Consider the following 27,904-nt stretch of genomic DNA (forward strand, 5'->3'; position numbering starts at 1 on the left):
TCGGGACCATTTTTGTATATATATACATGTATGTATGTATGTATGTATGTATGTATCTATATTTAAATTAGTTAGATCCTGGATCTGTATGTTCGTTTGTGATCTCTCCATTCGCATGCAGCCCCCCTCCACTGGTCCTTACCACTGATTGTCCACTATTTTCATTGACTGCCCAGACCGCCGAACGGGCATGTGGGAGAGTTCGCGCCATGTGAAAATTGTACCTATTTTCGATCGAATTAAATTATTCCAGCATTAGGCATACAATAAACGAGACAAGCTGTGCATTTACTATAGTATCAATAACATCACTACAGAAAAGTACACCAATCAACGCCGTTCGATTGTTCTTATCTATTCTATTAAACAGGTAATCGTAGACATACAAGGATAGACCTGTTTCACGGTTAAAATTCTCTACACGAAATTTTATTCAACTTAACCTGATAAAAAATAATTATATTCAATCAACGCCTACGCATATAACAAGCGTTAAGGACAGGCTATTGCAAAAAATTGGCGGGCTCAATTATCTTCGGATGCAGTAGTTCATATTACTCTTACATTATCCCAACAGGAACTTCCCTACGAGAACAACTTACAAAAATAATAATAATAATACAAGGGAAATGTAGATAGTTAATATAGATATAACAGTACAAAAAAAAACCTAAATCCATTGAATACTTCCATATGATTTTTCCTGTCACTAGTGAAACATGCCACTGTTCCTTATTATCCACATACATGCCAGTGATACCTATACCTATACGTTATGCATTCCAGGTAGGACTGACAATTCAATTATTTGTATAGGATTTTTGACACCCTTTATGGCCTACACCGGTCGCGTACGATACCTAGCTGGCAGAAAGCTATCTGCACACACATATTACGTTTCCTTCTCGATCAATGTTTTTCACGCTTTTGACTTTGACTGCTGCCGCTGCTTGAGGTTAAAAGCAGTCTTTCACGGGCGTTTATTTATTTGCTATCGAGCGTTTTACCTGCTAAAATCTATTGCAGCTGCCGCCGCAAACAACAAATGCCACCTAATGCAACGTTCCCATAACGACAACAGAAGTTATAAAACAGTCAGCAGTTTCACTAAGACTAGTCACCTAGAGCTTGCATACAGGAGTACAGTTAATCAGACGGATGTCAACTATCGCTCGTCGCGTTGGGTCGCCGACCTACCAAAAACACACAAATCTCACGAAAAGCAAGAAACAGGGAAAACTCCCGAACGTATCCTCTTTCCTTCGTTGCTCTTTTTTCGTTTTTGTCTTTCCGGTTGATCATTCCTTGCGGGCCTTCTAGCGTCCCCGAAAAACTAATACTCCTGTACACCTGCGCACTAGGGCAACACCTACCAGCATTACGAATACCTACTCCGTACCTCGTTTCACCTACTCAACAAACATACCCGCCAGTGTTAGCAGATATGTCTAGTCGTTTAATTCTATATCGATTCGTTGTATCTATAGCAGTGTATCAGACCTGCTAATACTATAGTTCAAGAAGCGGCAGTATAACGGGCGGGTTTTGAATTTTTTGCAATTTGAAGATGTGCAATGTCATAGCACGCGTTTGGTTCTATGGTACGTCTACAGTCGGTTTTATTGTTGTTCGGCCTGTGCCAAGCAGAATGACAATAATCTATGTATAGGCAGGCAATCCTCATCTATTTACGTATACCGATGTGGTGACTGGGATTCTATGAGGCTGCAATAGCTGATTTAGCCAGGATGAAATGATAGTAGACGAAATCTTTAGCTCACATGTGGGCGCGAAACAGAGACAGCAAAACAGGCGGGTAAAAATGCGTGTTTTACTATATATATTATAATGCACAATGGAGTCTACCCGCCACTCTATAGATGTTTACCTACAGTCGAATAGCTATGTACCATTGTATGTTTAGAGAAACATTTGTCGAGATACTGACACTACGCACCGCACTTATAATACGTGTGTATAATTTACCGATGCGTTATGGCATTGTCTATCCGGGCTATTAGCAGCTAGATGGTCGTTGGATATCCTCGAATGCTTAAGGTATCTCCCATGTTCTAGTACCCGGTCAATACTGAATGTTGCCTAATTTGAAGGTCGTCCACGCGTCACGCCTTGCAGCCCATGCGTTCATTCAGTCGTTCTGTTACAAGTCAACGCTTCTACCGTATCTCGGATTCTTCTTCCTGATCCTCTAAGTGGACATCGAAGATCTGCGTTAGCCGTAAGTACATGCTTGTTCCGGCCTCAATAATATTCTTGAATTAGCTGCTGACTTGCCGGTCTGAACTAATGCAGAAGCAAAGATAGTTCGGAACAATGTGGTGTAATTGTTGGAGTAATAGGTTCCGTAAGTTATGAGGACGGGTAGGACAAGATACTGAGCATATAATATTTGGACGGACCTCATGATTTGCTTTCATTTGGTAATATGTCATATTGTAAGTTGTGGATAGTTTTGAATCACAACCTATGTTAGCTAGGCCTGGGCATTTCCTATTTTCTTGTGCGAATTGCACTATTGTATGTTCATATGTATCCGCGCGTATGAGATTCAGGACATATGGAAAAAAATGCAGTTATACACTATCCTGAACGCACGTGTACGGCTCAAGTACGGGAGTCGCTCTCTGTAGTTGAGGTCTTACCTTTCTTTCTAAATCTTTCTTTTTTTGGAATTGGTTGCCATCGAAATACAGGAGGCCGTTCGTATTATGTCAAAATCTAAACAAGTGCACATATTGTAGGTGGTATGTTATCTTTCCATATCCTCAGTAGCTATCTGATACCTTTCACGATATCGATTCCTCTTGTCAAAAAGATAGCTTCGGCGCCCCGAAACTCTCCTGAGCGGATCATGCTGCCTCTAGTCTCTTGCACAATTGCCCTCGTCAGCGGTATTTAGCGTCCGAACATATTGGCTTTAGTTATCAACGGCTTGGACGCAAAGAGCCAGTTGTTCATGTGCTTTCATTAAAGAGGACTACTATGAATTCGTACCTTGGTAGTCAGTTGCCATAAAGAAGCCATACTACTGAGACAACAAATAGCCGAACTTTTCTAGGGTCTACCAAAATTTCGTCAAAAAAATAACTAAATTTTCACTATCAAAAAATATTCCTTTAAATACAAATTTAATTTAAGCCAAAGTCCACCGCCGCCTAAAGACATAACGACGCATTACGGTCCCGTCAAACCGGCAGGAACCCAGACCGTGCCTCTGCAGGTTCTATGGCACAAGCGAAGTAGCCGTATGCGACGAACGAATCAGGCCGGAATGCAGAGTGGAATAGGTGTGTGATAGAAAGGGCGGAATTGGCTAGGTCGAAAAGAACCAGAGTTTAGCCTCTCTCACCTGGGACCGACGCGCCTTACATGGTCTCGAAATTAGAAATAGCTCGCGCGCGCTGATGCATCCAAAAATACCTGCGTGCCCACGCGCTGTATCGTATATTACAAAGACAATTACGTCCAACTGCGACTCGTTATAGCCAGCCTTCGCCAAGTCCAGCTTACCGAAGACCCTGTAGTCGTGCTTGCCGCAGTTAGCCCATACAATTGTCAATATCATCTTTTCTTCGTTGCAGCCGGCTCGAGAGTAACTGAGCGAGTCGTGCTGCATGGCATACCTGATGGGCCGATAGGGTGACTAACAAAATGAATGCTGAAGCGACAAGGATTTCTAAGCGAGGAAAGGAATCAGAATAGACTCGCTACGAGCATTTACACCCATTGCTAACACTGATCATGATGATTACGACGGTGATGCTTACGGGCATGGTGATGACTCAGTCGTCTTATCAGAGAGCTTACGCAATGCTCAGTGTGACAGTACACTTTGTCAGCTGGGTAACCACTGTAGATTTGCGATTTCGCCTCCAAAGTACATTAAAAACAACTAAGGAGTCAGGGAGCCGTCACGAAAATTAGCCTTTTAGGTGCCAGATTGCAGTTTTTGAAAATGCTAGAAAACGACAGATCACGTAGGATATTTTTCCGTCCTGGGAATGTGTTGTGGTACGATTGCGTTAAATACAACTCATTAAGTTGTATATTATTTGAGAATATACTGTATAGAACACGTGAGATGAAATTAAAAATAATCTAGTAGAATAAATCACTTAATCAGCCGCAACAAATATGTATCATAACCAAAAAATATAAGTGGAAAAATTGCATTTATTACAATCGCTGATTTGCGTCGTAGTTGACGCTGTTGTACCAACGATAACAAAAACCGGAAGGGCAACGCAAACAGGTAGATGTATCGCTCGGAATGGATACGGGATATGTTCAGCTTTTCTCTCATTTCACTAAGGCTATTAAGAGGTTAACAAAGTTCCACAAACTCAGTAAAAGGGAAGATGGCAGAAGAAAGGCAGATTTGACTTGCTTCACCAAGTAGTCATTTGGTTGGGACACCCCACCAACTATAAGATAGATCCACTGTCTCTGTTACATACGCACGATCCGCTATGGATTTCCGCAACGTATATCTAGCCATGACTGCAAAATACAATTTTTCCTAGTGTGATTTTTTTTTATTCCACCGAAGCTCTAGGGCTCCGCGCAGCGTCGTACGGGTAATCTCTTCCAGAAGCAAAGATCTGCTATTATGATCATTGGCCGAGCGTTCTAACCGGTCGATGATTTTCGTCTTAGTCATAGCGATGTTTAATGTAAGAAGCATTAATGACGTCGCGTCGATAGAACGTAATTGGTGATCCCAATCTCATCAACTAAGAAGAATGTCCTTGAAGAAAGCAATCGAGACAAGCTGGCTTTGATGCCCTTCTGTGTTACCGCACAAATATAAAGTTCATCATGGGGCCATGTACATACATATAAAAAATGAGTAACTTTTTCATTGTACAACAGCAAATTTTCTGCCGATTGTCAGTCGTTTTCTTTTGTTGAAACAGACTGTTTTAGTTGCGACAATACTGGAAGCTATCTAATAGGTTAGTTCTGCTTGCAATGGACAACAATTGTCACTTACTTAGATAGCCAAGATGTTTGTTCTATCTCGTCCATGTTATGCACATTGGTTATGTTAGATGCGTACAATTACATTAAATAATATAGCCAAAAGATATAACGAAGAGGACAGAAGAAACAGCGCAATGTTTTGACTATCAATTGATACGACTTGTCCATATCATATATTTTTTCTGGCAGCTAATTAATCTTCTATTGATAAGGAAACAAAATGGTGGACACCAAAGCCGCGAAATTTTGAATCCAGAGATTAAAGTGAAATCTATCGAATAGTAAGTATTGACTATTAGTTTTATGGTAGATCTTCATTGCTACCTTGGTCCATTGGTATATTTACATAAATTACTCGATAGTTGTACGCGGATTACATTATTTAGTGTTCGCTTATCTTAGCAATGTGCTTTAAGCTTTGCTGATCCTTTTTCTAGTTCGCTCCTGTTCGATGTTAAATACCTATATACGATATAATGTACCCTCATAGCTGTAGGCCTTTTGGCAGTGGCAGTCCGTTTGCCGACTGCGCATTATTTCGGTGTCTGACAAATCCTACGCATGCAGACCGGCAAACTCACGCGGCAACGTACGGATGCAGAGTTTTAGTGCTCACTGCGTCGGCGTTGTGTGTAAAGTCATCGTCAGGGTTAAAGCGCTCAACAGTCGCTAACCGGCGTCGGCCTTTCGGCCTGCCGGAGTAGCCTGTAGGTTGAAATGAAGAACGGTTGTTTGAGTAGGCCCGGCGCTGGTACGCCCAGTTGTGTCGACTAAAACACCTGCTGAAGCCACTCTAATAGCGACAACAAGCATATCTAATTGCAAATTGATGCATGACCGAAAAATGTCACTGTTGCTGATAGCGTTTTCGCTTCCACGGAGCCATCAAGATATTCATGATTATGTTGTACCTGTGGCGCCAGACAGCATTTGTGTAGGACATTGCTAATGAAGAAGCCTGGTTTACGCACACACATTTCTGTATGCATGTGTTTACAATATAGCCGATGCGATGGCCTGGAGGGCAAAACCTTTAGTTGAAAAAGAGCAAAGTCGCTGCCTCAAGCTTGGCCAACGACACAAACTAAATACACGAATTTCCAGATGAAAAATATATGTGACATTGTGTAATGCCTAAAAAAATAAACAGCAGATAGCTATTGAGCCAAGGTACGAAAACCCAGTCGTTCAATAACATGATGTCAGTGTTTCACCGATGGTCTTGTCCTTGACGATAAAGCGACAACAACGAAGGCCACGCCCGACCAAACCACCTCACTTCGACAACGATGATCTGCTCTTTGTCGATTTTTCTTCGGCTGTATAGAAATGATTATGGATTAGACTGGGACAATGAAGCCACAAGCCAGGTTACCGATAGAAGCAGGCCGTCCCCATTGCAACTATTAGCACCAGTAGCAGCGGCGAGTTGCTATTCACATGGACGCCGGTGCTGAAGCGGGGTATGGAAGTTGGGTTCGGCCAAGTAATGTCTGCAGAAGGGAATTTTAGCGAAAAGGTGTCTAAATGAATTCCGTGTAGGTAACAAGCCGTATACGAAGTCGCTAGATTTGGACTCTAATGGATTTATACTGCAAGACCTTGGGGACGTACTACGGCAATGGGTGGAAGCGCAAGGGCGCTAGAAATACTAAGGAGCTGTAGCGACGATGCGGAATCGTGAGGGGGTACCGGTCGGGAAGGCGCCGCAGGAAGGACGTTAGATTCTTAAAGCACGTGAGTTTTAGAAGGCGGAGGGAATACGTGAAAACTACGTATACGCAGCATCGCTAGTTGCGATGGTCGAGTGTAACGGCTAAAATGAATAACAAAAATCTGCTAGTTTGGACGCCGTTGGGATGTAAACTTTCGGCTGCTAGATATTTTGCTAGTCTCCAACGGACAACCTAATACATATAGGTAAGGGTCATGTCGAAGATAGACGAGCATGACAAGCAAACAGGGCTCCCGATGACGGACTAAAGATGGCCAGAAACGTAAAAAGGTTTCGGATTTGTTCAGCTTGAAAATTTTTTAAAAGCAATTAAGGAAAAACTACATTAGCTTCATTTACCAAATGAGCCATGGAAGTCAAGCGGCCATTTCAGAATAGAAAAATCGGCCATCTTCTCAGACTTTATCTAAAAGTGAATTTTGATGCGGAGCTTATTCAGGTGACTCGTGATTATGCATTAGGAAAGCTTGAAGCTGGTTTCAAAAGGTGTTCACCAGCACTGCACGCTATAGCTGTAAAGGGAGATTGGACGTGCATAAAGGCACGAATTCCGTGTGTGCAACGGATGTGGCTGAGTGACTTTGCCCTTTGGTAGAATTGACAGCGTCTATTGCTAAAACAACACGGACACCGCCCTTACTCCTTTAATTATAGCAAATCAAATCTCTGACTTTAGTGCAGGGATGCTGAAACGGAGGCTGACATATGGTCTACTTTAGCAGAGGGCACGCTGTATCGTTTATGAACGGAACGAATAGACCTTGTACTCGAGATGTTTAGCTTACATTAGATAAATGTAGAGCTTACATTATGAATATATAAATACTAAATGAATAGTTTTACGTCGGTAATAGATGCAGTTTATGCTCTGACGTCTGGATGAGGTGTTTATGTTCTGGACGATCGATCAAAGCTTTCCAAGCGCCTTGCACGTTGTTTACCAATCGACGACTTGGTCCATAAAAGAGCACGACAGACTTACGGCATGAGTGTAAAAGCATGTGCGGTACTATTACATTTGCAAAAAAGAGAGACTTGATGCGAAAACCGACGAAGTCTGTGTTTCTGCCAGGAGTGACCGAGCATGAACACGACGGACCTCAGAAGCAGGCTCGAATAAAGAAGACTTGCCGGTCGTTTAATGTTTGAGGCATAAAAGCAGAGGCACGCAAAGCTTCATCAATGGTGCCAGAAGTAGTACCGATCATTAAAGGAACTCTTAAGAACTGTTGCGGCTGCTCTAGTGAACGGAAGCCACTTGGGACCGTAGAACAAAACCATTTCATTCAATAATAATAGTTCGACTTTCACGTCCGGTACTATCATTAAGCACTGATTTAGAGGTCGACTAGTTCGCTGTCGCCTTTATTGCATCTGTGAACGATACTGGTTATTTATTGACAGCAAGGAAATCGTGGAGACGAATAATAAAAGCTGTAAAAGGTTGCTATTTTTTGTATCAACAGTCTATATATACGGCCTGTATATACAGCCATATATTGACAACTTATAAACGTATGTGGATCGAGCGTAGTCACCGTCATGTAGACGCGTGTGGGCCGCAAACGGACCTTATAAACAGACGTATGGACACTACAATCACCACCACCATTAAGTACCACATCTAAGAGCTCATTGTTATTATCATTCATTCTTGTGAAACTGGACTACGAGAAAGCAATGAGCATTGTGTGGTCTCAAAAAAAATTTACAGTACAATTATGATAAAAGTTCCCTGAAAGCTGTTGTCAGTTCCACATGACATTTTAGCTATGTAATCATTAGCTTCGTTTGAACGCAGGGGATCGTTTGTACACAGCATTTACGTATAAGACAGGCCTTCGAACATTTGAGCCAGCGGGAGCTAGCATCACGGAAGCGCCTATCGACAAAACAATATTGTCACCTAATTTTAGACTTTCACGTATAATTACAATTTATGATTTCTTATGAGATAAACATATATTTGTATATATTTAATTGATATTTCTTATTTAACATAATTTAGAAAACATATATACACACGCTAGGCACCTATGTGTCCTAACATATGGTCTACGCAGTCCGTGCTCTAAAATAGTGCTTGAAAAATACCAAACCCTTAGGCCTATGATGAAACCCTGTTGAAAGCATGCAAAGGCTCGCTATATCGAAGTTGCTCGATCATCGACAGTATTTTTGTACCGTACCGGAACGTCTGTTCTATTTGCTCCAATCTCTTCTCGCCGCTGAAACCCCCTCTTCCCTTGAGCCTTACGTGTAAGCATTTTGGTATCCTCTGCAACCAACCACCTCCAGGATCCCTCGATTGGAGACAGACGTTCACGCACGATTGGCTCTCTAGGCTTCTAACATAGGCAACCTTCACATCAAGCCACCATTGTCCTTACTTGAGCCTATATGCCAGGACCAATGTGAAAGCGTTTTAGCATCCGCTGTATAGTCATTCCGATTCCTGCATAGAGCGGCAGAGCATCACTCCAGCTTCAACCTGGACTCGCAGAATCTGTAGTAGCGCGATGACTCGGCGTGAGAGCCCGTTGACAACTGGGTATCCAGGAGCATTTATTCCTGCGTCAGATCTAGCAATCATTTCGTTTACACGAGGGTCTGCCCGTTACATTCTCTTGACATCAGCCAGCTCAAGACCTCCCAACATACTAGCGCGCTCTATCAGGAACTTTGCACCCGAACGCACCGGATCTGGCTGCTCTTCGCGCTGGGACTCTTAAGCGACTTTTCACAAGACGCAGAAGCTCGACATAATACGTACGCTGGTTGACCTTGTTGATGGCTCCGCCTCATATCTCGGTGCATTTTGTAGTTGCGTAAACGTTACAGCTAGGCAGTCTATGATGTCATTATAAAAAGACGGTATTTTGATGTCCTCTTTGGGCTCCAGCAGAAACCGCTTTTTTTGGGTAAGCCTCCTCGGACTCGCGCGCAATAATACCCCACGTAAACCCCCACGTAGTGCCTTCCGTGGAAACGGCTCAAACAGACGAGCCTTGAGCTCATCCTACGTTGCCTTGCTGCCCACAATAGATTCGAACCAGTACTAAGCTGAACCTGGCACAAATCGTTACGCAATCGCGAGCACAAGCTTGTGCAGCCAGACATACACACCTGCTATTGTCTCTAAGGATCATCTATTATCCGGACTTCAAGCAGTCAAAAAATGTTAATTCCGGCAGCAACGCAACTTCCTCCATGCTCTCTCTTAAACGCTCCATCAGAGATCGTAATCCTGGCCGACCACATCCTCAGCTTTGCTAGGATCCTGACAAGTCGGCTTCGCTCCCTTCTAGCTATCGCCTATTGAAGTGCCGACGCGTTAGTACTAGCACATGCGATTCATTCATTCTACACCTTGTCCTTAAAAACGACAGAAATACCTAGGACTTATACATAATGTTATTGGTTGTCTGTGGCCCGCCTAGCCGCTTTCTGGTTTAGCACACCCTGAGGAGGCTCCACAACAGTAGCACGGTGGGACTGACAAAGGCTGGGAAGGCGAAATCCCAAAGGAAAGGCAGAGTCGTGGCAGACAATACACTGCCCCCTAACTTTTTAAGAAATGTTGACAAGCCTCCGTATTAAAAGCTTGTGACCTTCCCAATAGTTACAGTTTCAACTTGTACGTTTTAAAAAATATGCACAAAAGCACCTAGCGCAATCAAGATATACGAAATGTCTCTTCTTTGGGATTGAGCTCCACTTATTTGACCTAAAATGGTGGCTTACTAATTGAGTATCACTTGCAGGACTCTAGATGGTTTCGCAGCTGCATCTGTTAGACCTGGCCAAAATCCCTTACCTCAAATACGTATCAGTTCTACATCATGCGGCAAGAAATAAACTCATCTATCTTCTCGCCAATATGCCACCACTCATAGGGGATCCGAGATTACCCTTCAGACTTTTACCCAGCAAAGCTTTCTTTAGGTACCGCAAAAAAATGGGAAAACAGTCTGCGGAAATCCATGTAGAGGTTCGCAACACGACAACCATGCAAAATAATGAATGGCAGGAGTCGAGCCGGGTGAACCATTACATTGTCGTTTATTTTGCTCTGCACAGTTTGCACTGGAAACTGCCACAGGGCTCCTTGAGGCCAACCAAAGTGTACGTAGACGTATACCCCGATAAATATCGCGGCGTCCAACTGTCGTTTGCTGTTCTTTCTGTGGCGTCCGACACACTATAGCTTTTGCTTTGTCTTTTGCCGCGACTCGTGCTGATTAAATATAAATATCTAAATGTGTAGATTTTAAGTCGCTTTACAGAATCATAACTATGATGAACGAACAATCAGCTTCATCTGATAACACATTGAATAAGTTGTTATATTTTGTTGTTTTAGGTAGTTCAGTTATTGTTGATAACCTATCAACAAATATGAAGAAGTTGCACTATTATTTCAAAGTCAAGCAAAAGGATTTAAGGTAGTTGATTCCAAAACCACACAAAATATGTTTGTTTCGATTTTAATATTTTTCTAATACATTTGTTTTCTATGAGCGTATCCACTATCGGAAAGCCTCCTAACGAGATCAAAAAGGACTTGTTATTGGCTGTTGATGGTCCATAACCTTCCTTCAATAACTGGGGGGTGCATCCTAGTAGGTTCGCGATGGTAATTCATTCCATATAATCAATAGCACTTCGACCTTTCGCCGCTCCATGTGTTCTTTCACTCTCCGCAGTCGTTACTTCGGTTCATTGTCTTAGACTTCCGAAGACTTGGTGTTGCGGAACAAGGCACTATCTGAAAGAACTACGTTCTTCTCTAGTCTTTGATGGAAGACACGCATGATACTGTGTCTACATGATACCCATTAGCGGATGGCTGACTAAACACATTGCCACAACTTCTCAATTCTTAGGAAACTGCGACAACTGTCTTAGATCCTAGACTAGCTGAGAGTGCATGGAGCGAAGAAACTTCAGTGTTCGGCAGTGTGTCACTTGGCCTGAGTCCCACTGTTCAACCACCCTCTATCCCAGATAACTTTGTAAACATATTGACACTGGTCATTTGGTTGACACGAACTGCGAGAAGCTATACGCAGGGCCGCCATTTTAACATCCGGAGCTGGCTGGATTCATCCAGTCGTTCGAAAACATCTAGTCAGACAGGTGGTTCCTCTGATTCATATGCTTTACGATGCTGCTATTGACGTGGCGTCTACCATCTACGAAGACGAATGCCGGATGCCGTATTAAAACTGAGTAAATTTCTGCAGGCCGAGAAAGCAGAGAAATATGAATAGCAGAGGCTTCTACTATGCTAGGCAACTTGTTTATCAAGAGGGTCGCACTGTATTATTTATAGAAGTAGATGACATCCTCAAGCAGAGGAAAGTATCTCAAAATCGCTACATATAGTAGTTTACTAGTCTTTCGAAAAAGATAGAAAACAAGAGGGTCTTACAACAACGGCAGTTGTGGCAGAAGCAACAGCAGTCAAAGGCCTGCGTTCCGCGGTCATTATGTGGTGTGCCTGGTTTGTCAGACGTCGCTAGTCGTCTTTTTGATCGTCGATTTGATCAGACATTGTCAGACAGTCAATCCAGTTCTCTTCTTTCCAGCCATTTACCATCCGCACAATCCACGTCCGCATAAATTTCTCTTATCTCCTTCTCTTTCTCCGAGATACGCTGCCTTGACGGCAAGGCAGCCATCCAACAGCGACTTATGATGATGATGATCAACGTAACTCATCATTTAGTGCGTACTGCGCGCCGCAATTTTGCCGCCATCGTCTCCGCTAGACTCATGATGACAGCACTGTCGGCAGCCACAGTTACAACGGCAACAGCATTACGAAACCAAGTACAACAACGTTGGCGCATCATGTCAAAAACAATAACAGTTCCGCAGTAGTCGCGTTAAACGATCCATTCGTCGGGCAGACTTCTGCACCACCTTCTTCTTTGGCTCCTGGCTTTTGAGCGTTCCCGTCATCAAGGAGTCACTGCCTACTTGCAGCATTGTCGTCGCTGTCGGTTATTGATCAGAGTTGACAAGCTGGCCGGCGTGCACGCAGGCAGGCAGCAGAAACCGACGAGAACAAAGAGTGTCCATAGAACGGGTTTATCAGGTTCAACTTATGTCTATCTGTGCGTGCAGAGCCATAGTCGAGCAAGGCCAGAAACGTAAGAGAGGAGCGAAGGAAAGAGCTGACCAAAGCGGCGGGACCTACCGAAGCTTGAGTAGCGTCCGGCATTGACTGGCGTACTAGCTGTTAGCGTGAATTACCAATATCATAGAGGAGGAAAAACACAACAGCGATAAATTCGATAGATAAAAAAAACAGAGCATTAGTAACGAAGGTAGTAGCGGAATAGATTTTTAACGGTTGTAGTCGTATTGATCATGGTAGCTGATAGAGAGCTCAAGCGAAACATTTGTATCATTTTAGCCTTTGAGGGGAATTTTCCGATTTAGATTGTCCGTTGGAAGTTTTTTCCATGGTTCATATGTGGGTAATTCTGCTGTGTAGATCTGGCTAAATGAACGTGTAGTGACCATTCGGCCTCACAAATCATCAATGACGTGTTGAATCTATTTAGCTATGTCTTTCGAGTAGTACAGAGATATGTTTAGATTCACAGCTAAAAAAAAAAAAAGGCCGATACAATGGTCTATATCTTATCAATTCAGCCGTTTGATATTTCTCGTGGTCCTGTTTTCACTTGTGTTGGAGCAGATGTAGGCCCTGGTTAACCATCTGGCGCATTGCTTCATTAGGTTAAAATTAATGCACATCTGTAAAAACTGAATGTGAAAGGGATTGCAGCGAATATATATATATATATATATATATATATATATACATTGCAAATCGATTTGCGGACAGCCGTCGTCGTCATTCCACCTAAAAAAATCGTTTTCAACTGCGAGAGGGTCTTTGTCGGCAACCTTGCCTGGACCTTTCCCAACGACGACAAACAGAAGCGACAACGTCGATTTACTGACTAATACTTTTAGATGATGATGCTGCTGCTACGGCACTGCTGCTCTCGCCCTTTCAATTGCCATTGCTCAACAGATTTGGTCCAGAATATTCTCTCCAGATTTATTCTCCATCTACAGGGGAAGAAGACACTTACGCGTAAGAGACAGGGTAAACACTTCTCCCCTCGCAATCTCCAGATAGTGCTCCGGATCTGCTAGATCTGCCCGTGCAGCAACGCGACGAGACAAGTCGCGTTCGGCAAACGAGGCCGACCGTCTCAGTCCTGGACTCATCCGACTGTAAGCCTCAGTCGAGCTTGACCTAGGCGGGCCTTTCTAAGTTCGCTCGTTCGCTCCGGGGCTGCCGAGCTCAACTCTTTCCATCCGCGTCGCCGAGAGGGGCAGAAAAGGAGTACGTCTGACCCAGTGAATGGTTCGCTGAGTACGCTTATGCCCATTGTACGTTATCAACAACTGCAATACTGTCCTTCCGATTTCCTTAAAAACGCCCAGGCAAGCCCAGAACGGCACTCACTTCTTCGCTACCCAACAACTCTTTTCTCAATGCTTTCCCCTGTTTTTTCTAAGCTTCAGTGAGGATTGTTAGCAGTCGTAGTTTCAGGCAGCCAGACATGTCACACATGGAAGAGTCAGAGAACAGCCGACGCGATCACCAGAAATCGAAACATCGCTGAGGAAAAGGCGCATTCGACTAGAAAAGATTTACCGACAGCTTCGGGATTTATCGGTTGGAGTCTGAAGTTTAATTTTAGCTGCCGCTTTCCGGCGGGTGACAAAAGCAAAGAGGCAAAGCTCAGGAAAACACGAAGAGAAAAAGAGAAGTGGTTAAGACTTGCTGGGAATATGGGCCTATAAGAAAATTTGAATGCGCGGGCATCGGAAGGTGTTAGAGACGAACGGCTCTAAAGTGTTCGCGGAGGTCGACTCCGACATGAATGGAATTTGTTTATACTCAATACACTTCCAGGAATGGTCAGCTAAAAAAGACGCTCCGTATGCAAGCAATTATGATCAATATTGACGAGTGGAGGTAAACGAAGGAAAAGCATGTGAAGTTTGAAGATAGAGAGGCAAATAGATATTTCGAGCTGTCAGTGTCAAACGACAAATACGGTTAAGCTATAATGTTTAATTGGCAGCCAACCAGTCGAAGCGCGATCGTTGTTAGGTCTTTTACTGCAGGTCGACATGGTTACATCCATAACCTTCAGGGAGAAAGAGGGAGGGGGTGGTTGTGAGACCGACCAGGGAAGATAGGGCAGATACGCGGATGTTTAGTCAATCTATAATTTGAAAATCGTTGTCTAAACCTTGTAATGTGTGCCACTGGCTTTTATGGTTTTAAGCTGGTGGAATGTACTCAGACTAACTGCTTGAACAGAAAAACTTTCGTCTAAACACAACTGCTACTGTTAATATGTGCGTACATACACGTAGTTTATAAAAAAAAGAAAAAAGTTAAAGTTCTAAAGTCAAAAATAGAGAATACATATAATCAAAAGCGATGTTCGCAGCGTACGCATACGTATGGTTCTGCCACTGCCATTTGCAGAACTAACGATGATTATGACGATGACGATGATCCGAACCATTAAATAAAAAATGATTGAGAAAAAACATAACATCCACAGCATAACAACTTAACGCAACTCGAGTAATGATACAATTTAAGTGCGCCTTAGAAGCGAAAAAGTATAAAGTCAAAATGTACTTTTTTTAAGTTTAATGACTAGCAGCGCCAGTGGTTTTCTAACTTATAGTTTCTCCAATGTATTTCTTATTACTATACGGATAAACGCACATAGCACATGCTTGTGAAAATTAATCGAAAATTGGCTGTCCCCCACTGTGAGTAGGGAGATCGAAAAGTTTTCAGAAAAAGGATACCCTTTTTCTCCAGCATTGAGTATTCTTCTTTTGCTTCTTTCGTGTTTCCGGTCTTCTATTAGGCGGTTGCTTGTTTATTGTTCTGAGACGACGACCAGGAACTTCATGTGGACATGTCGTTCTCTCTCGACAGCTGTCGCCGGTCTTGATGCCAATGAGTACCATCAGCGGCTTTTTGTTCCGGACGAACCGAACCCAATCGAATGGGGCCACTGGCAGTTGTATAAAGCGGATCACCTGCCTTGTCCGTACAATAGCGGCAAAACTACATCGGGGAAGATCAAGGCTTCTCAGGCGAATCTCAAAGTAGAGCGAAGTCCGTTTTCATGGTGCATTCACGTATGTATCCATTATTGTAGGGCTGAAGCAACAAGAAACAAAAGGGGCGTAGGGTAGCCCCAGGTGAGTGTAAACCAGTGCTGATTCTCTTTCCGTCAATCTTCTGGGTGCTCGTATCGCGCACCGAAAAGACCGGCCATTCGCATCAAACACAGAATGCCAAGTATCGCAAATACGGGCCCTCTTTCCAGGTCTTACCTGCTGATGAGCAAGACAGTCGCCATTACAATTGCCATTTTGTTATTATTTCCGTTTCGGTATTCATTCATCACCCGGACGCGCTGGTTCATTGCTGTTTCTTTCCTTGTTGAAATGCTACTGCCGTTATTGCTGCTGCCGCCGTTTGGCCTTTGGTCCTGTTGCCCATCCGCAGATTTGATTTTTTGCCGTGTCATCTGCTCTTTGCTACCGCTAGGACGTTTAGCGTGTGGCGATGGTCTCACTTTTCCTTCCTGTCCCATTGACCCCTCTTGCGGGCTAGGGAGCCCTAAACTGAACCCGACGGTGCTCTCATGATGCTTCGGAATCTTGAGAAACTTGTCGCCGTTATTGTGGCTTTTGCTGCATAAATTGACGACGAGTTCCTTGTTGAGGACAAAAAAGGTGATAGACAAACTCCGAAAGGCAGAGAAAGGGAGACAGCGAAAGGGGGTAAGGAGAGTGGACAAGAGTACGACGGGAAGAACAACACATCGAAGCCGCGGTATTTATCGCAATCGGTTCATTTTGAACCTTGTCATTTGCGGAAATTATTATTCATCCGCACAAAATAAACCAGAAAAAAGAATCGTGGAAATGGTAACGGAGGGCGGGTCTGTGTAAGTTCTGTGTGGCACACTACGAGCAAATAATGTATTACAGCAAACAAAGTCATTCCACGACTTCATTACACTTATTATTGACTAAGTTTGAAGCTGCTTTGAAGCACGTATATGTACCACCTTCTCATTAAAGAAAGGACGATATTATGAACAGTATGAGGATCTTGAGTTCTCCGACGTAGTCGATCGTCATATTGTCCTTTATTATCGTTATCTTTCTTTTTCAGTTATTTTCCCTTTAAACAACATTCCTTATAAGAAGGGTTTTTAAGCATTGCAAACCTAGGCAAGACACAGACGACGGTGACGGTCGTTTTCCTTGCTCCTGCCGTCGTTGGTGCTTCCACTTGGATCCTACTTCCTCTACCTTTCCGGATAGCGTTTACTCTGTTAAGCGGCTGACGCATCGCTTGCTAGTGCCCAGCATTTTCAAGTTATCGATTCGATGTGATATTAATAGCTCAGGCTTGCTGGATCTGTTTTGCTGGAGTTGCTAGAGACGCATTGAACCGCTGAGTTCTTTACACGTCTGCTGTTGGCGTGTATGCAGCGTTAACAGGCGTCGGCTGCCCCGCCTTGAGGCAGCTACCATCTTTGGTAACATTGATTCCTTATGGCGACGATTGATGGCACGAATCCGCCGGCGATTCAATTAGACAACCAGTCTGTTGCTAATATTGGCACTATACCCCCTATAAAGTTTCTGCATTAGGCCATAGTGAATGGCTTTACTCTCCACCTATTTTACTTCGTCTATAAAATATCTTTTACTCACTCTTTCTATGGTTTATTGTGTTTTCAGCATGGAAATAAAGTTGAAATAACCTGATGCAAACAGGCCTATGAATCAACCGATGCTTTTCTACTCTGCTAGAGTACTTAATGTGTCAAATAAACATCATGCAACCGATTGCAGGTGTCAGGACCCAAGAACGAATACTCATCGTTGCTACGACAACACGTCGAACCTACAAATAGCTGCTCGAGTAGATTCATTGTGAATAGTCGCTAAACTATTTACAATACAGGGCTGCTTCTTAGAAGTTTACGAGACGTTACCATTCACACTACGAGTGCTGGCGATCAGCTATCAAACCACAACAAATATATATGTATATAGCCATTTTGTCACTGTCCCTGGCGGTGAGCATCCTTTACTCTACCACGAGTACTGCATCGTACTTGCACAGTGGCGCTCAAGGCAGTTTGGGCAGCATACGACCACTAGCTAGCCTAATAGAGACACCGAAACATTCGGCGGCAAGGGCAGCGCGGGCGCGTCCAACTTTGCCTGCCAGAACAAACTCGACGTTTAAGTTTTATGCCATACGACTTCGTACGGGATAATGGTGACCGTCAGGCCCTGTCATTTTGTAGGGTCGCTGTTAGTGTCAATTCGCCGGCCGGGTGCCCAGGACCTCGATGGACGCGTCATCGTTACAGCAGCGACAACTGCCCCAACCGGCAACTACAGTACGTACTATCTGTAAATATTTTTACATCAATATGATGTAGGAACATTATGGGGTGTGCAATTCGCTGCGGTCGTTGTGACCAGAATCAAAATTGGGCAAAAGCATTCACATAACTGTGACCATAGTGGAATACAGGAAAAGAGAGTGGAAAATAACTGGTCAGCATAGGTAGTGCGTCTATAGGATTAGCGGTAAAGACACAGTGGGCACGTATGAACATAGAAAAACACGAACTTGATAAGGGATCGCGTTTGCTTAGAAGTTCTGCTGCTGTTGGTGAAGCTAATTTTGCACAAGGGACCAAAAAGATCGGTGTCTTCGATTTAAAAACGGTACATTTCTCCGTATGCGGCATGGTGGCAACATGTGTGTCGCTAGTGGACAACACTGAACACGATTACAGCTGGAAATAGATTTTCAGACGTACATTTCCACTACTAACCAATATACTCACTGCATTGTTTATTTAGTTTGCCTTGACACCTAGGTGCACAATATGGGAGGAACCATTCGTGGTGCGCCAATATCCTTGACTTAACCCGTTTTCAGGTAACATATTGTTTCACTCCAATAGCTGACGACAGCAGACGACAGTCCGACTGCACGTCGTCAGCTCGCCGACGTGTACCAGCCTTCAACCTTGTGATAGCTATTGTTTATGATTAGCAGTTGTAGCAACGATCGTCCACTAAACACTGAGTGATGATCTTTGTGTACGGTAAAGACAAGCTGCACTATGATCAGTTGCGCCTTGCAGACGCCGGCATTAGCAGTACCTGCCTTGCAGCCAATCAAAGAGAAGGCTTAGTCACACAAAAATGTAAGGGTTGCCAGCTGACGATGTACCTATACCTTACGTACTCCATGTATACAATACGGTAAATATGTACGGGCATATCAAGTGGTTGTACTGTGTTAGTTGAATTGATAATGCTGCAGCCGGTGTTGTTAGCGTTGCTGTCGCTGGGTGCGTCCATACGAATCTGTGTTCCTACCTATGATTATATGGATACGAATCAGTGTTTCGGTGTCTTTCAGATTACCTAACATATAAGGTGAACGGCAAATCCGATCCGTCTTTTTTGTGTAATAAATTCATTATAATGATACTTGGAATCGCACGTGTTTCATTCCTACAATAATCATATTCCAATGTTAGTTGGATTTTGTACTATATCGTAATTTTCTGTCTAGTTTTTACTCTTTTTATCTACGCTAACTGGGCTTAGTTACTTTCTGCAACCTTCACTTTGCTAGAATGCCCGCAACGCGGTACGCGACAGGGTGAAAAAAAGCATATAAAGTTGCTCCTTTTCCCATAATCTTAAAGCTTACAACAGGCCGAGTGAACCTCTGTAGCAGAACTCGCTCAGAAGAAGCTTACGGAGCACGTTTCGACCGCTTGTTATAGGTCGCCCTTCGTTGACTGTAAAGCCTTAAGCCGGAATACGTCCTTTAGTTCGTGTTCGGCTTTATTGTACATCCTGCTCCCGGTATATCGACCGAACCCAACAAACCCAGCCTTTTCAAATTTCCATCGAGGTGCAGCTATCCGTTTCTCGTCATATAGTACATCACATAAGCGACAACTGTACGTAGTAATTGACATCAGCTTATTCGAAATCGGCACAACGACAGGATAAACAGCAGGGTAAGCCACTTATCATTGGATAAGAAAGGTTTCATTTTATAGAAGCCTTTCTTTTTTGGATCCACTTGGCCTCTCCGAGGCGCCACGTGGACAATATGGACCGGATTAACAACAATCATACCCAAGTCAAGTTGAGAGCCAGGCTCACACCTATCTATTTTCTAGTCCACACTTTGATTACAATTAATTATATAGATCTGTGGACTTATCTGGATAGCAGCGTACCTAATAAAAGCGGTGTGAAACATTTCCTGCACGCGCATGCCAGTAGGCATAAACGAATGCTTCTGTCTCTATCTGATCTATCTAATCTGATTCTCTAAACATATGTTGCATATAAAGGAAATGAAACGCGGAAGAAGATTACTGACAGAATTTAAGAGGGACGTGGTCAAAATTTAGCATCATACAGACTAGGATGCCTCCTTTCTTCTTCTTTGTTTAGCAAGGGAAAAGCTAGTTACAAATTCAGCGTTATTGTTTGGCTTCGATCCTACGTAGTATCAAAAGCAGTAGAGGTTCAGCGGGCGCCCGCCTAAATTATATATGATATTAGGTATCTCCAATGTATTTAACACTGGCGTGTAAAGCATTTCTAGCTGACGTCAAAAAGACTACACGCTTTTCATCTCCCGGCCAACGGATGGCAATAGTTTACGAAGTACAAAAAAACAGCATAACAAAAGAAACAACTAGATTCCTATTGCCTGCTGTAGCTTAGCGTGTTTTTATAACGATAAGAAGTATACTAGTAACATATCGGGGTAGTTTCTAGCGTCTGTCTGTCAATTTCACGTTCAAGCCTGCCACAGTAGACATGATTCATTACCGCTAATCAGAGACCCTTTATAAAACGCGTATATATCATATTAGTGGAGAACTACATGTGTTAATCTAGTTAAATATAATTCGAATGTACAGATATTGGACGCTGATGAGAACTTTTGACACATACGACTCACCAACCAGTTGATCAGCGGTTACGATCTTCGCACTCTGTTCGTTGAAGCTCAATCCAATAATGAGTATAGCTATGTGATGCGAGTTGATGTAACCCTGATTAAGCCGATCAGCAGGTCGCTGCCAATGCGTAGGCGCTTCCTTTAAAGCTTCACTGTAAGTAAAAGCAAGTCGTATTTTAGCTGAACCCGCTCTGGCTAGCGGAAATGGACGGCCGAGTATTTACTCATTAGGCTCTAGTCGTGTGGGACCACTGAACCGCTGTTGATCGATGAGTTGACTCCATAAATTAAGCTGGCACGTGAAATAGTCGTCGTAAGCAGTTAACGGTACTTGACGTACCAAGGAGAAAAGGATATACGCAGCAGGAGCTGAAGGCTCTACGGCAAGGGGCTATGGGAAGTGATGTGCGGCAGTTGAGTAAGTGCATCAAGCTTTGGTGTCTATATATGCGCGAGGTGGAGGAACAATTTAGCGGGTATTGGCTGGCTATGAGGTATCTTACACAATGCATGGGAGGATGTAGCTCACTTTGTGAACCATCGAGTCTCCATTTTTGAAAAGTGTCCACCTTTGCTGACAGGTGTTTTTTTGCTAGATTGCGGCATCCCCAGACTTAAACAAGCCAGATTTACGTAGGTCAATTGTAGTTACTCATAGCGATGACGAGTTTATTTGAAAATAGCCATAGAAAGGATTTTGGCATACTCCGTCAACAGACCCACATGGTGTGGCGCACCAGTCGCCGCTTATAGACTACAGCCAGCTCCAAAGCCCTCATTCCTTGAGCCCTTTGGCCTGGCAGCAGCCGTTATCGTCAGCATCGATTTAGGATTTTGCGCAGCTAGGAGGGGCGGCCGCCGCCTCGTGAAAAAGTAAATCAAGAGTTTTCCCGATTTGAACACACAGCGAAATCGAATAGCTGAACGGAATATAAACGAGACCGTTGCGGGATATAGCGATGGCTGCTTTGCTGAACTTTTTAGCTAATCTTAGAGCTAACATTAAGAGCCTAAACTGCGTAGCTTGAATCATTACTACCGCTGAGTTACCGGCGCACTAATATGTAATGCCCTCGGCCGCTGCCGCCCACGACCGGCGCTGCTGGCGTCAATCTTTATCGAACAAAGCTAATAGACCTGGTTGGCTGTCGAGCTGGTTTACTTGTTCGGTAGTGGCATGGGATCAGGATTGCTGGCATTCTGTCTACTTAGCTAGCTACTTCAACTACGATTGCATTTTCTAATGTTGTTTTAGAAAGACTGGTGGTGCAGCTGGACCAGTGGCAACTGCGAAAAACAAATCCAGCCTTCGTTAACAAAGCGACAAGGGACTGGCAATGTGCGGTCCTACTGTGGATTCGCCTTTATAGGAGACACGTCGTACTTCCAGATGCCTTTTAACGGAGCCATCGCTACGACTGATGGCTAGTGAAAAAAACGTTTGAGTTCTGTTGGGAGAAATTGCTACTCCTTTGTTATATTGGAGACATCAGGAAAAACTCGAATCTCAACTATCCATTTGGACGTCTGCCTACACATTCTGAACCGTAAGAGGTCTCAATTGAGTTTAATATAAAAATCAATTGTCTGATTTCTTATGGTGGGAAGAATGTACTATATGTAAAGCTTCAGTCAGCTGTGGCCGGTGTCTACCACAAATATCATTAATCAATCGAGCTACCGCGAATTATTTAATGCAATATAAACCACGAAATGCTACACAATTTGAATATAAAGTAACAAAATTCTGGTTTATTTATTGGAAAGTATGTATGTACTGATGAAATATAACCCGCAAGAGTCGCTACATTAACTTTTACCAGTTTCAATATTAGAATACATACTCCGTAAAGGTCTTCAATAAATATAACAAATGATTACTTTTTGGTTTCAACTTCATTAATTTATGTCGTGGATTGGCTGCAGTGTCCATAATTTCGGTCTATATCAGAGATTCAAATAGGAGGTGTAACGTTATCCCTTTGATTCCGTCGACGAGACGAAGCCAAACTAGGGGACAGCATTCTAGTACGACAGGCCCGTTCTCAAAAAATCAGAGCTGCTGCATAAACAGGGATCGTGGCCAGTTACTACCACAAAGACAGCAAAAGTAACCTTACCCTCAACGAGCCTTTATGTCAAGCAATCCTTCAACTCGTTTCTTCAGTACGGGTGGTGTCCAACTGTTATCGAGACGGATCGGACGTCGCTCACAGATTCGTCCATAACCAGCAAAAAGGTCGACTCATTTCAATGGTCGTGTTTCCAGCACCAAGTGGCGGGATGCCGTTTTTCCTTCACCACTTCCCTACATTGATCCTTTTAGGTTTCGCGAATCCAGCAGCACGTTTAATCGTCTTTCTCCACAGCGAGAGCTGAGCGCCAAGGCTAATGCTGATCGCTCGGCCTCGCGATAGCCCACTTCATCAAGCCGAAATCCCGGCCTTTTTAAGCCTGCGTCTTATCAACTGTCATGCCCATAAATGTGGCAACAACCATGTATATGACGCACGCTTAAGTTAGTTCATACTTAGACGGTCCTAGCAAAAGCTGTCCTGTTAACTAGAGGGCAATGTAACGAAAACCGCATGCGAGTTCGGGTATGCATATTACGCGCGCAAAAGATTGGCCCAGTTTATATTGTACGTAAAAAGAACAACACCCAAGTACCGCTACTTTATCGATGGGACGAATTACTTACACGTGAGAGTAAGCGGATGATCTGTGGCTTACGGAGCATCTGGTTCATGTTTCTGTTCCCTTTTCACCGCCGGCCTGTTCAAACGTCAGTTGGCCGCCGCAATGTGTCAACTACACAACGCCAATCTGAAGAATGCGGCACGGGTCTACCTTTCCTTCTTTGTGTTTCTCTCTGTCTTTCGCCTATATACTAGTTCTCTGTTCGGTCTGATCCGACACGTTCATCTGTTGTCAACGTGATCAATATAGGTACGCGGTGTTGTGGAATGGCGGTAGCAGCAGTGAACCGGTTTTGCGACTGTTTTAAATATGCGGTTAAGAACAGTACGACAGAGTTCTTCTGTGAGGATGCCGTCAGAGTCACCCTCTTGCCAAACCTTTGTACCTGTGGAAGGTTTGGTGATCGATCGTCCTTCAAAGGGTGAGCTGTCAATGCAGTTGTGACCCCAGACGACCTGGCTGTCAGCTCTACCAACTCTATAATTTGGCTCGACCAGCCTAGCAAACCGCCAGGTGACTAGTACTATCAAGTAAGCTAGCCTAAGCGGCAACCTGTTTTATCTAACCCATTTAATATTCAAGTTTAATTGCAGTTGGTTCGCTGAGATCATTTGATTTCATTGTTAATTGGAGACGAAAGCAGCCAAGTCTGGCCTCATCCGAAAACGTTATTCCGCCCGGACGGACGGCTGAATAAAGTAACTGGCTTGACAGGGTCGCAATAGCTAAGTCCCGATGGCAAAAGAAAAGTGGTGAAATAAACTAAAGCTTATTTGGTTCTTTCGAGTTGGCAGTCTGAGATGAAAAATGTGACAAAATAGTCAATAGTGACAGGCAGATGAAGAGCTAACTGCTAGAGCTACAGTAAGCCATAAATATACAGGCATATTTTAATAGATCCAAATTGATTTTTCCAGCGAATCAGCGAATCAGCGAAAATCACGAAGGAGTTCGTGATTTTCGCTGATTTATCGACAGTATAACTTACCCACAGTCATAGGTAGGCAATACCGAGTATCGGTTCTCAGAAAAAAAAAAAAAAAAAAAAGCATCTTTAGAAACAAATAACCAGTTGACTGGCCAACTTATTTACTCAGACACTATTTTGTCTCTGTCGCTACATTAACACGACTGTGTAGTAACAGGTAGCAATAGTAACAGTAGGTAAAGACAGCAAATCGCTAGGGCCGGGTTTAACAACAACAACAACAACAATTGGGTCGTGCTTGTATCACAAGGAACGCGCGCACGTAGCAGGTGACTGCCATCCAAACCCCAACGTTCAGGTTACCCAGGCATTGAACAAGTTTTGTACAGCCGCAGCAAATATCGTGGAACGTGGCAGACGTAGCCGCGATAGTTTGCCGTGCTGTCACGTAAAGCACCGTAAGATTACGAACACTCAATAGCTAGATATAGAAGACAAGACGCATAAAACAAATCGTTCTACGCTAGATTAGTGACAGCAACTGTTTAAACAACAGGCTTGCACATGCCCGCATACACAAATGGTGCACAGCAGTACGACACGTTATTGTGAGGAGAGAAAATGGCCAGCCTATGTAATGAAATCACATGGAAATAACAATCTAATGATGGTAGGAAACAGACTAGGAGGCAGACAAGGGAATCAGATTGGAGCCAGCCATTTTGGCTTTGCCACATTGGAAGCCCTCTAGAGCTTTGAGTCTATTGTGCACATAAGATAATATATGACATATGTGCGTATATCGATGTTGCCGTACCGCTGTTTCATTTATTCTTGCATATACCGGTAGCACTGCGCTGCTTTCCCCCACCCCATCTAGTTATAATTTATATACAAAAAGTTAACTTAGAGCTCATGCAAGAAATAACTAGAAGTTGCTGTTATAATAATGATTTATCTAGTCGTACTTCACCTATCGCCGCCAGCTTGACTTTCCACTCATCACCTTGCCAATCGTATAATTGGTCGTCCGCCATATAATAAAGCTTGTGTGAATACAATCATAATATTCTTAAATCAAAAAGTTTCGAATAAAGGATATAACATATTGGTAGTTTATAGTGCAATTGAACCGGACTATTTCAGCTCGTAAGTTCCTACAGTTGATTGTAATGTAGCCCATATTCTTATACCTAATATGCTATAAAATCCGATAAAAAATAAATATACACATTAGAAACCATTACCACAACTATATGTAATGGGCAAATACACACGATCGGATTCGCGCAACTTTCAGGATCACGTCCACCGCTGGTGGCTCTATAGGTTCAGTCATTGTTACCGGTCGGTCGATGCTGCGCGGCCTTCCGATTTCGACCGGGGCTCTGGATCGTGATTTTCGATTTCGTCCAACTAAACTAACGAGACAGCGCTGTTCAATGTAAGGGGACCGACAGCATTGCGGTAAGGGATGCTTGTTAGCCCTAAGTGAAATGCATAAAGCCTGTAGCCGTCTGCAGTCGAAGAGTGGCAGAGGCTTATGTACTTTATCACTGGCCACCACAGCAGCGGCAGCAGCAGCAGCAGCAGTAGGCCATTGCCGACCCCTGAGATGCCGTTGACCATTGCAGAGGCCACAGCAGAGCCAGCAACTCACGCGAATGCGTCGTATTGTTGAATGCCCTCGACTGGCGCTCACCCTTCCCCAACCTCCCATTGCTTCTTCTTCCCGAACCCAACAAATTTACTACACACAAGACCGTTATACAGATACACCACTAACAGGCTCGGGATCAACCCGATTCTGCAATCAGCGAGAACTCTTAGCTACTGACAGCAGCAGAGTCCGTAACTACCGCCCCTTAACTAGAAGGCAATACCAGCAGCTGCTGCATGCAACATCTGCAGAGCAACCCAAAATGGCGGCAGAACCACAGAAACAACCGTACCACGGACACTACCACCGCTAAAACGTCGCCTCGCGTCCAGTTAAATCGTTACTCACCCGCTGGCTGACCGATTCGTCGCTTAGACCTGAAATTGCAGAATATAGCAGCTGGGAATGGCCAGTCGACGAAGTTGCCCAAGTAGCGACAGCAGAAGCATAGATCAAGAATTTATATTATTATTCAAAATAGACAGTCGGACAAGATCGGCATATGCTCACATTATATATTCATATATGTGTGCATGCAGAGGCACCTGGTAGAATGGTATGTTGTCTCGAAGTATCTATGACTGTTGTGTGTGGGGATGCAGAAGGGAATGGGGCGGAATGATACCGGAAGACTGAAAGACAATCTTATATGAATATTTAACCGTATTTCTCTTTAAAAAGAATCTGTAAGCAATCTCTTTACAGGATCAAACGGAATCGCGAAATTTCCGCCATGAGCAAATCCACCATTCTAAAGTGCACGAAACTCTCGTTACATGGGCGGACGCTTATGCCCGCTTCGTGCGATGTGGGCATATAACAGAAGTGTCACTATTCAGTATTTTCTGATGCATGGGTGTGAATTCTTGGCATTATTTTGATCATCTGTCGCTGACCAACACGAAAACAGAATGCGATGATTTTACGGAAAAGGCTTCCAGATTCAGAAAAGCCCTGCGTCCTGCCGGGACCGCCATGTTTCTTGAATATATATGTACTGGATAAGTAAACCACGAGTGTAGTAAAATTCAGTACCATATCAATGCTGAATCGTCAGATCGTTTTACGTCAAAATAAATGAACACCCAAGTACCTAAAAACACTTATATATGTTGCTTACAAAGCTACCTCTTTGTACGGTTAATTGGATCGAAATAGCTCCTTCTTACGAAGCCTACTGATTTTCCTTCAACCTCAGTTAGCTAGGCTAACATTGCGGTGACTAATAACTGCTTCTCCCCTATCATCTTACGTACTACATAATATTGCCATATTAGAAACGGTATTTACACATACCGACAGACATACGGAGCGATAGAAAGATACTTTTGGGATACCTGGTCACTCCGAATATTCGCCGACTGTTATCCGTGTGAGTGCGCAAGTTGGTCCGACAATAGCTATTTTGCTGAACGGCGATATCACCACGACGCCTACCGTCTTTATTGGCTCCGTCACCCTAGTGGCCGCAAAAAGAAGCAGTAAAAGCACTCATCGGTTCCACAGGGTCTGGTGGAGAAGGCGGCAGGCCAGGGAACCAGAATCACAATAGGGCGCCTGCTGACTGCGTTAGCGTCAGGCTCACCGCCGACGATAGAGAGAGCAAACAACCTGGCAGATAGCGGCGCGAGGATCAGAGGCTGGCTCCAGTTGGCCAGACACCCGACTAACGGTTCCACTAAAGGCAGTGTAAGTTAAAGTGTGCCAAGCAAAACGATAACTTAACCAGCCATCATAAAGTGTGCGCGAGTAGATGCACAG

General features: G+C 43.7%; 1 protein-coding gene across 34 annotated transcripts in view; it reads left to right on the plus strand.

Moving 5' to 3' along the window:
- Positions 1–27,904, plus strand: part of LOC111251882 (octopamine receptor beta-2R-like) — a 143,497-nt gene that overhangs the window by 27,048 nt on the left and 88,545 nt on the right. For 4 of the 34 annotated variants that reach the window (XR_015328849.1, XR_015328848.1, XR_015328846.1 and 1 more), the window contains exons 2-3: positions 15,670–15,946; positions 17,684–18,240. The exons of 21 other annotated variants lie outside the window; for them this stretch is intronic. Coding sequence is in view for 6 of the 13 variants with exons in the window: in XM_086990693.1 (XP_086846819.1) it covers positions 15,670–15,917 (248 nt within the window). In the remaining 7 variants the exon portion in view is untranslated. Of the gene's footprint in view, positions 1–2,111; positions 2,240–15,669; positions 16,010–17,683; positions 19,359–22,110; positions 25,986–27,904 lie in introns of those variants that run through there. 9 more of the 34 variants (XM_086990693.1, XM_086990697.1, XM_086990694.1 and 6 more) reach the window with 6 other exon arrangements.

This window comes from Varroa destructor, unplaced genomic scaffold, assembly GCF_002443255.2.
Source record: "Varroa destructor unplaced genomic scaffold, Vdes_3.0 BEIS01000005.1, whole genome shotgun sequence".
NCBI lineage: Eukaryota > Metazoa > Arthropoda > Arachnida > Mesostigmata > Varroidae > Varroa > Varroa destructor.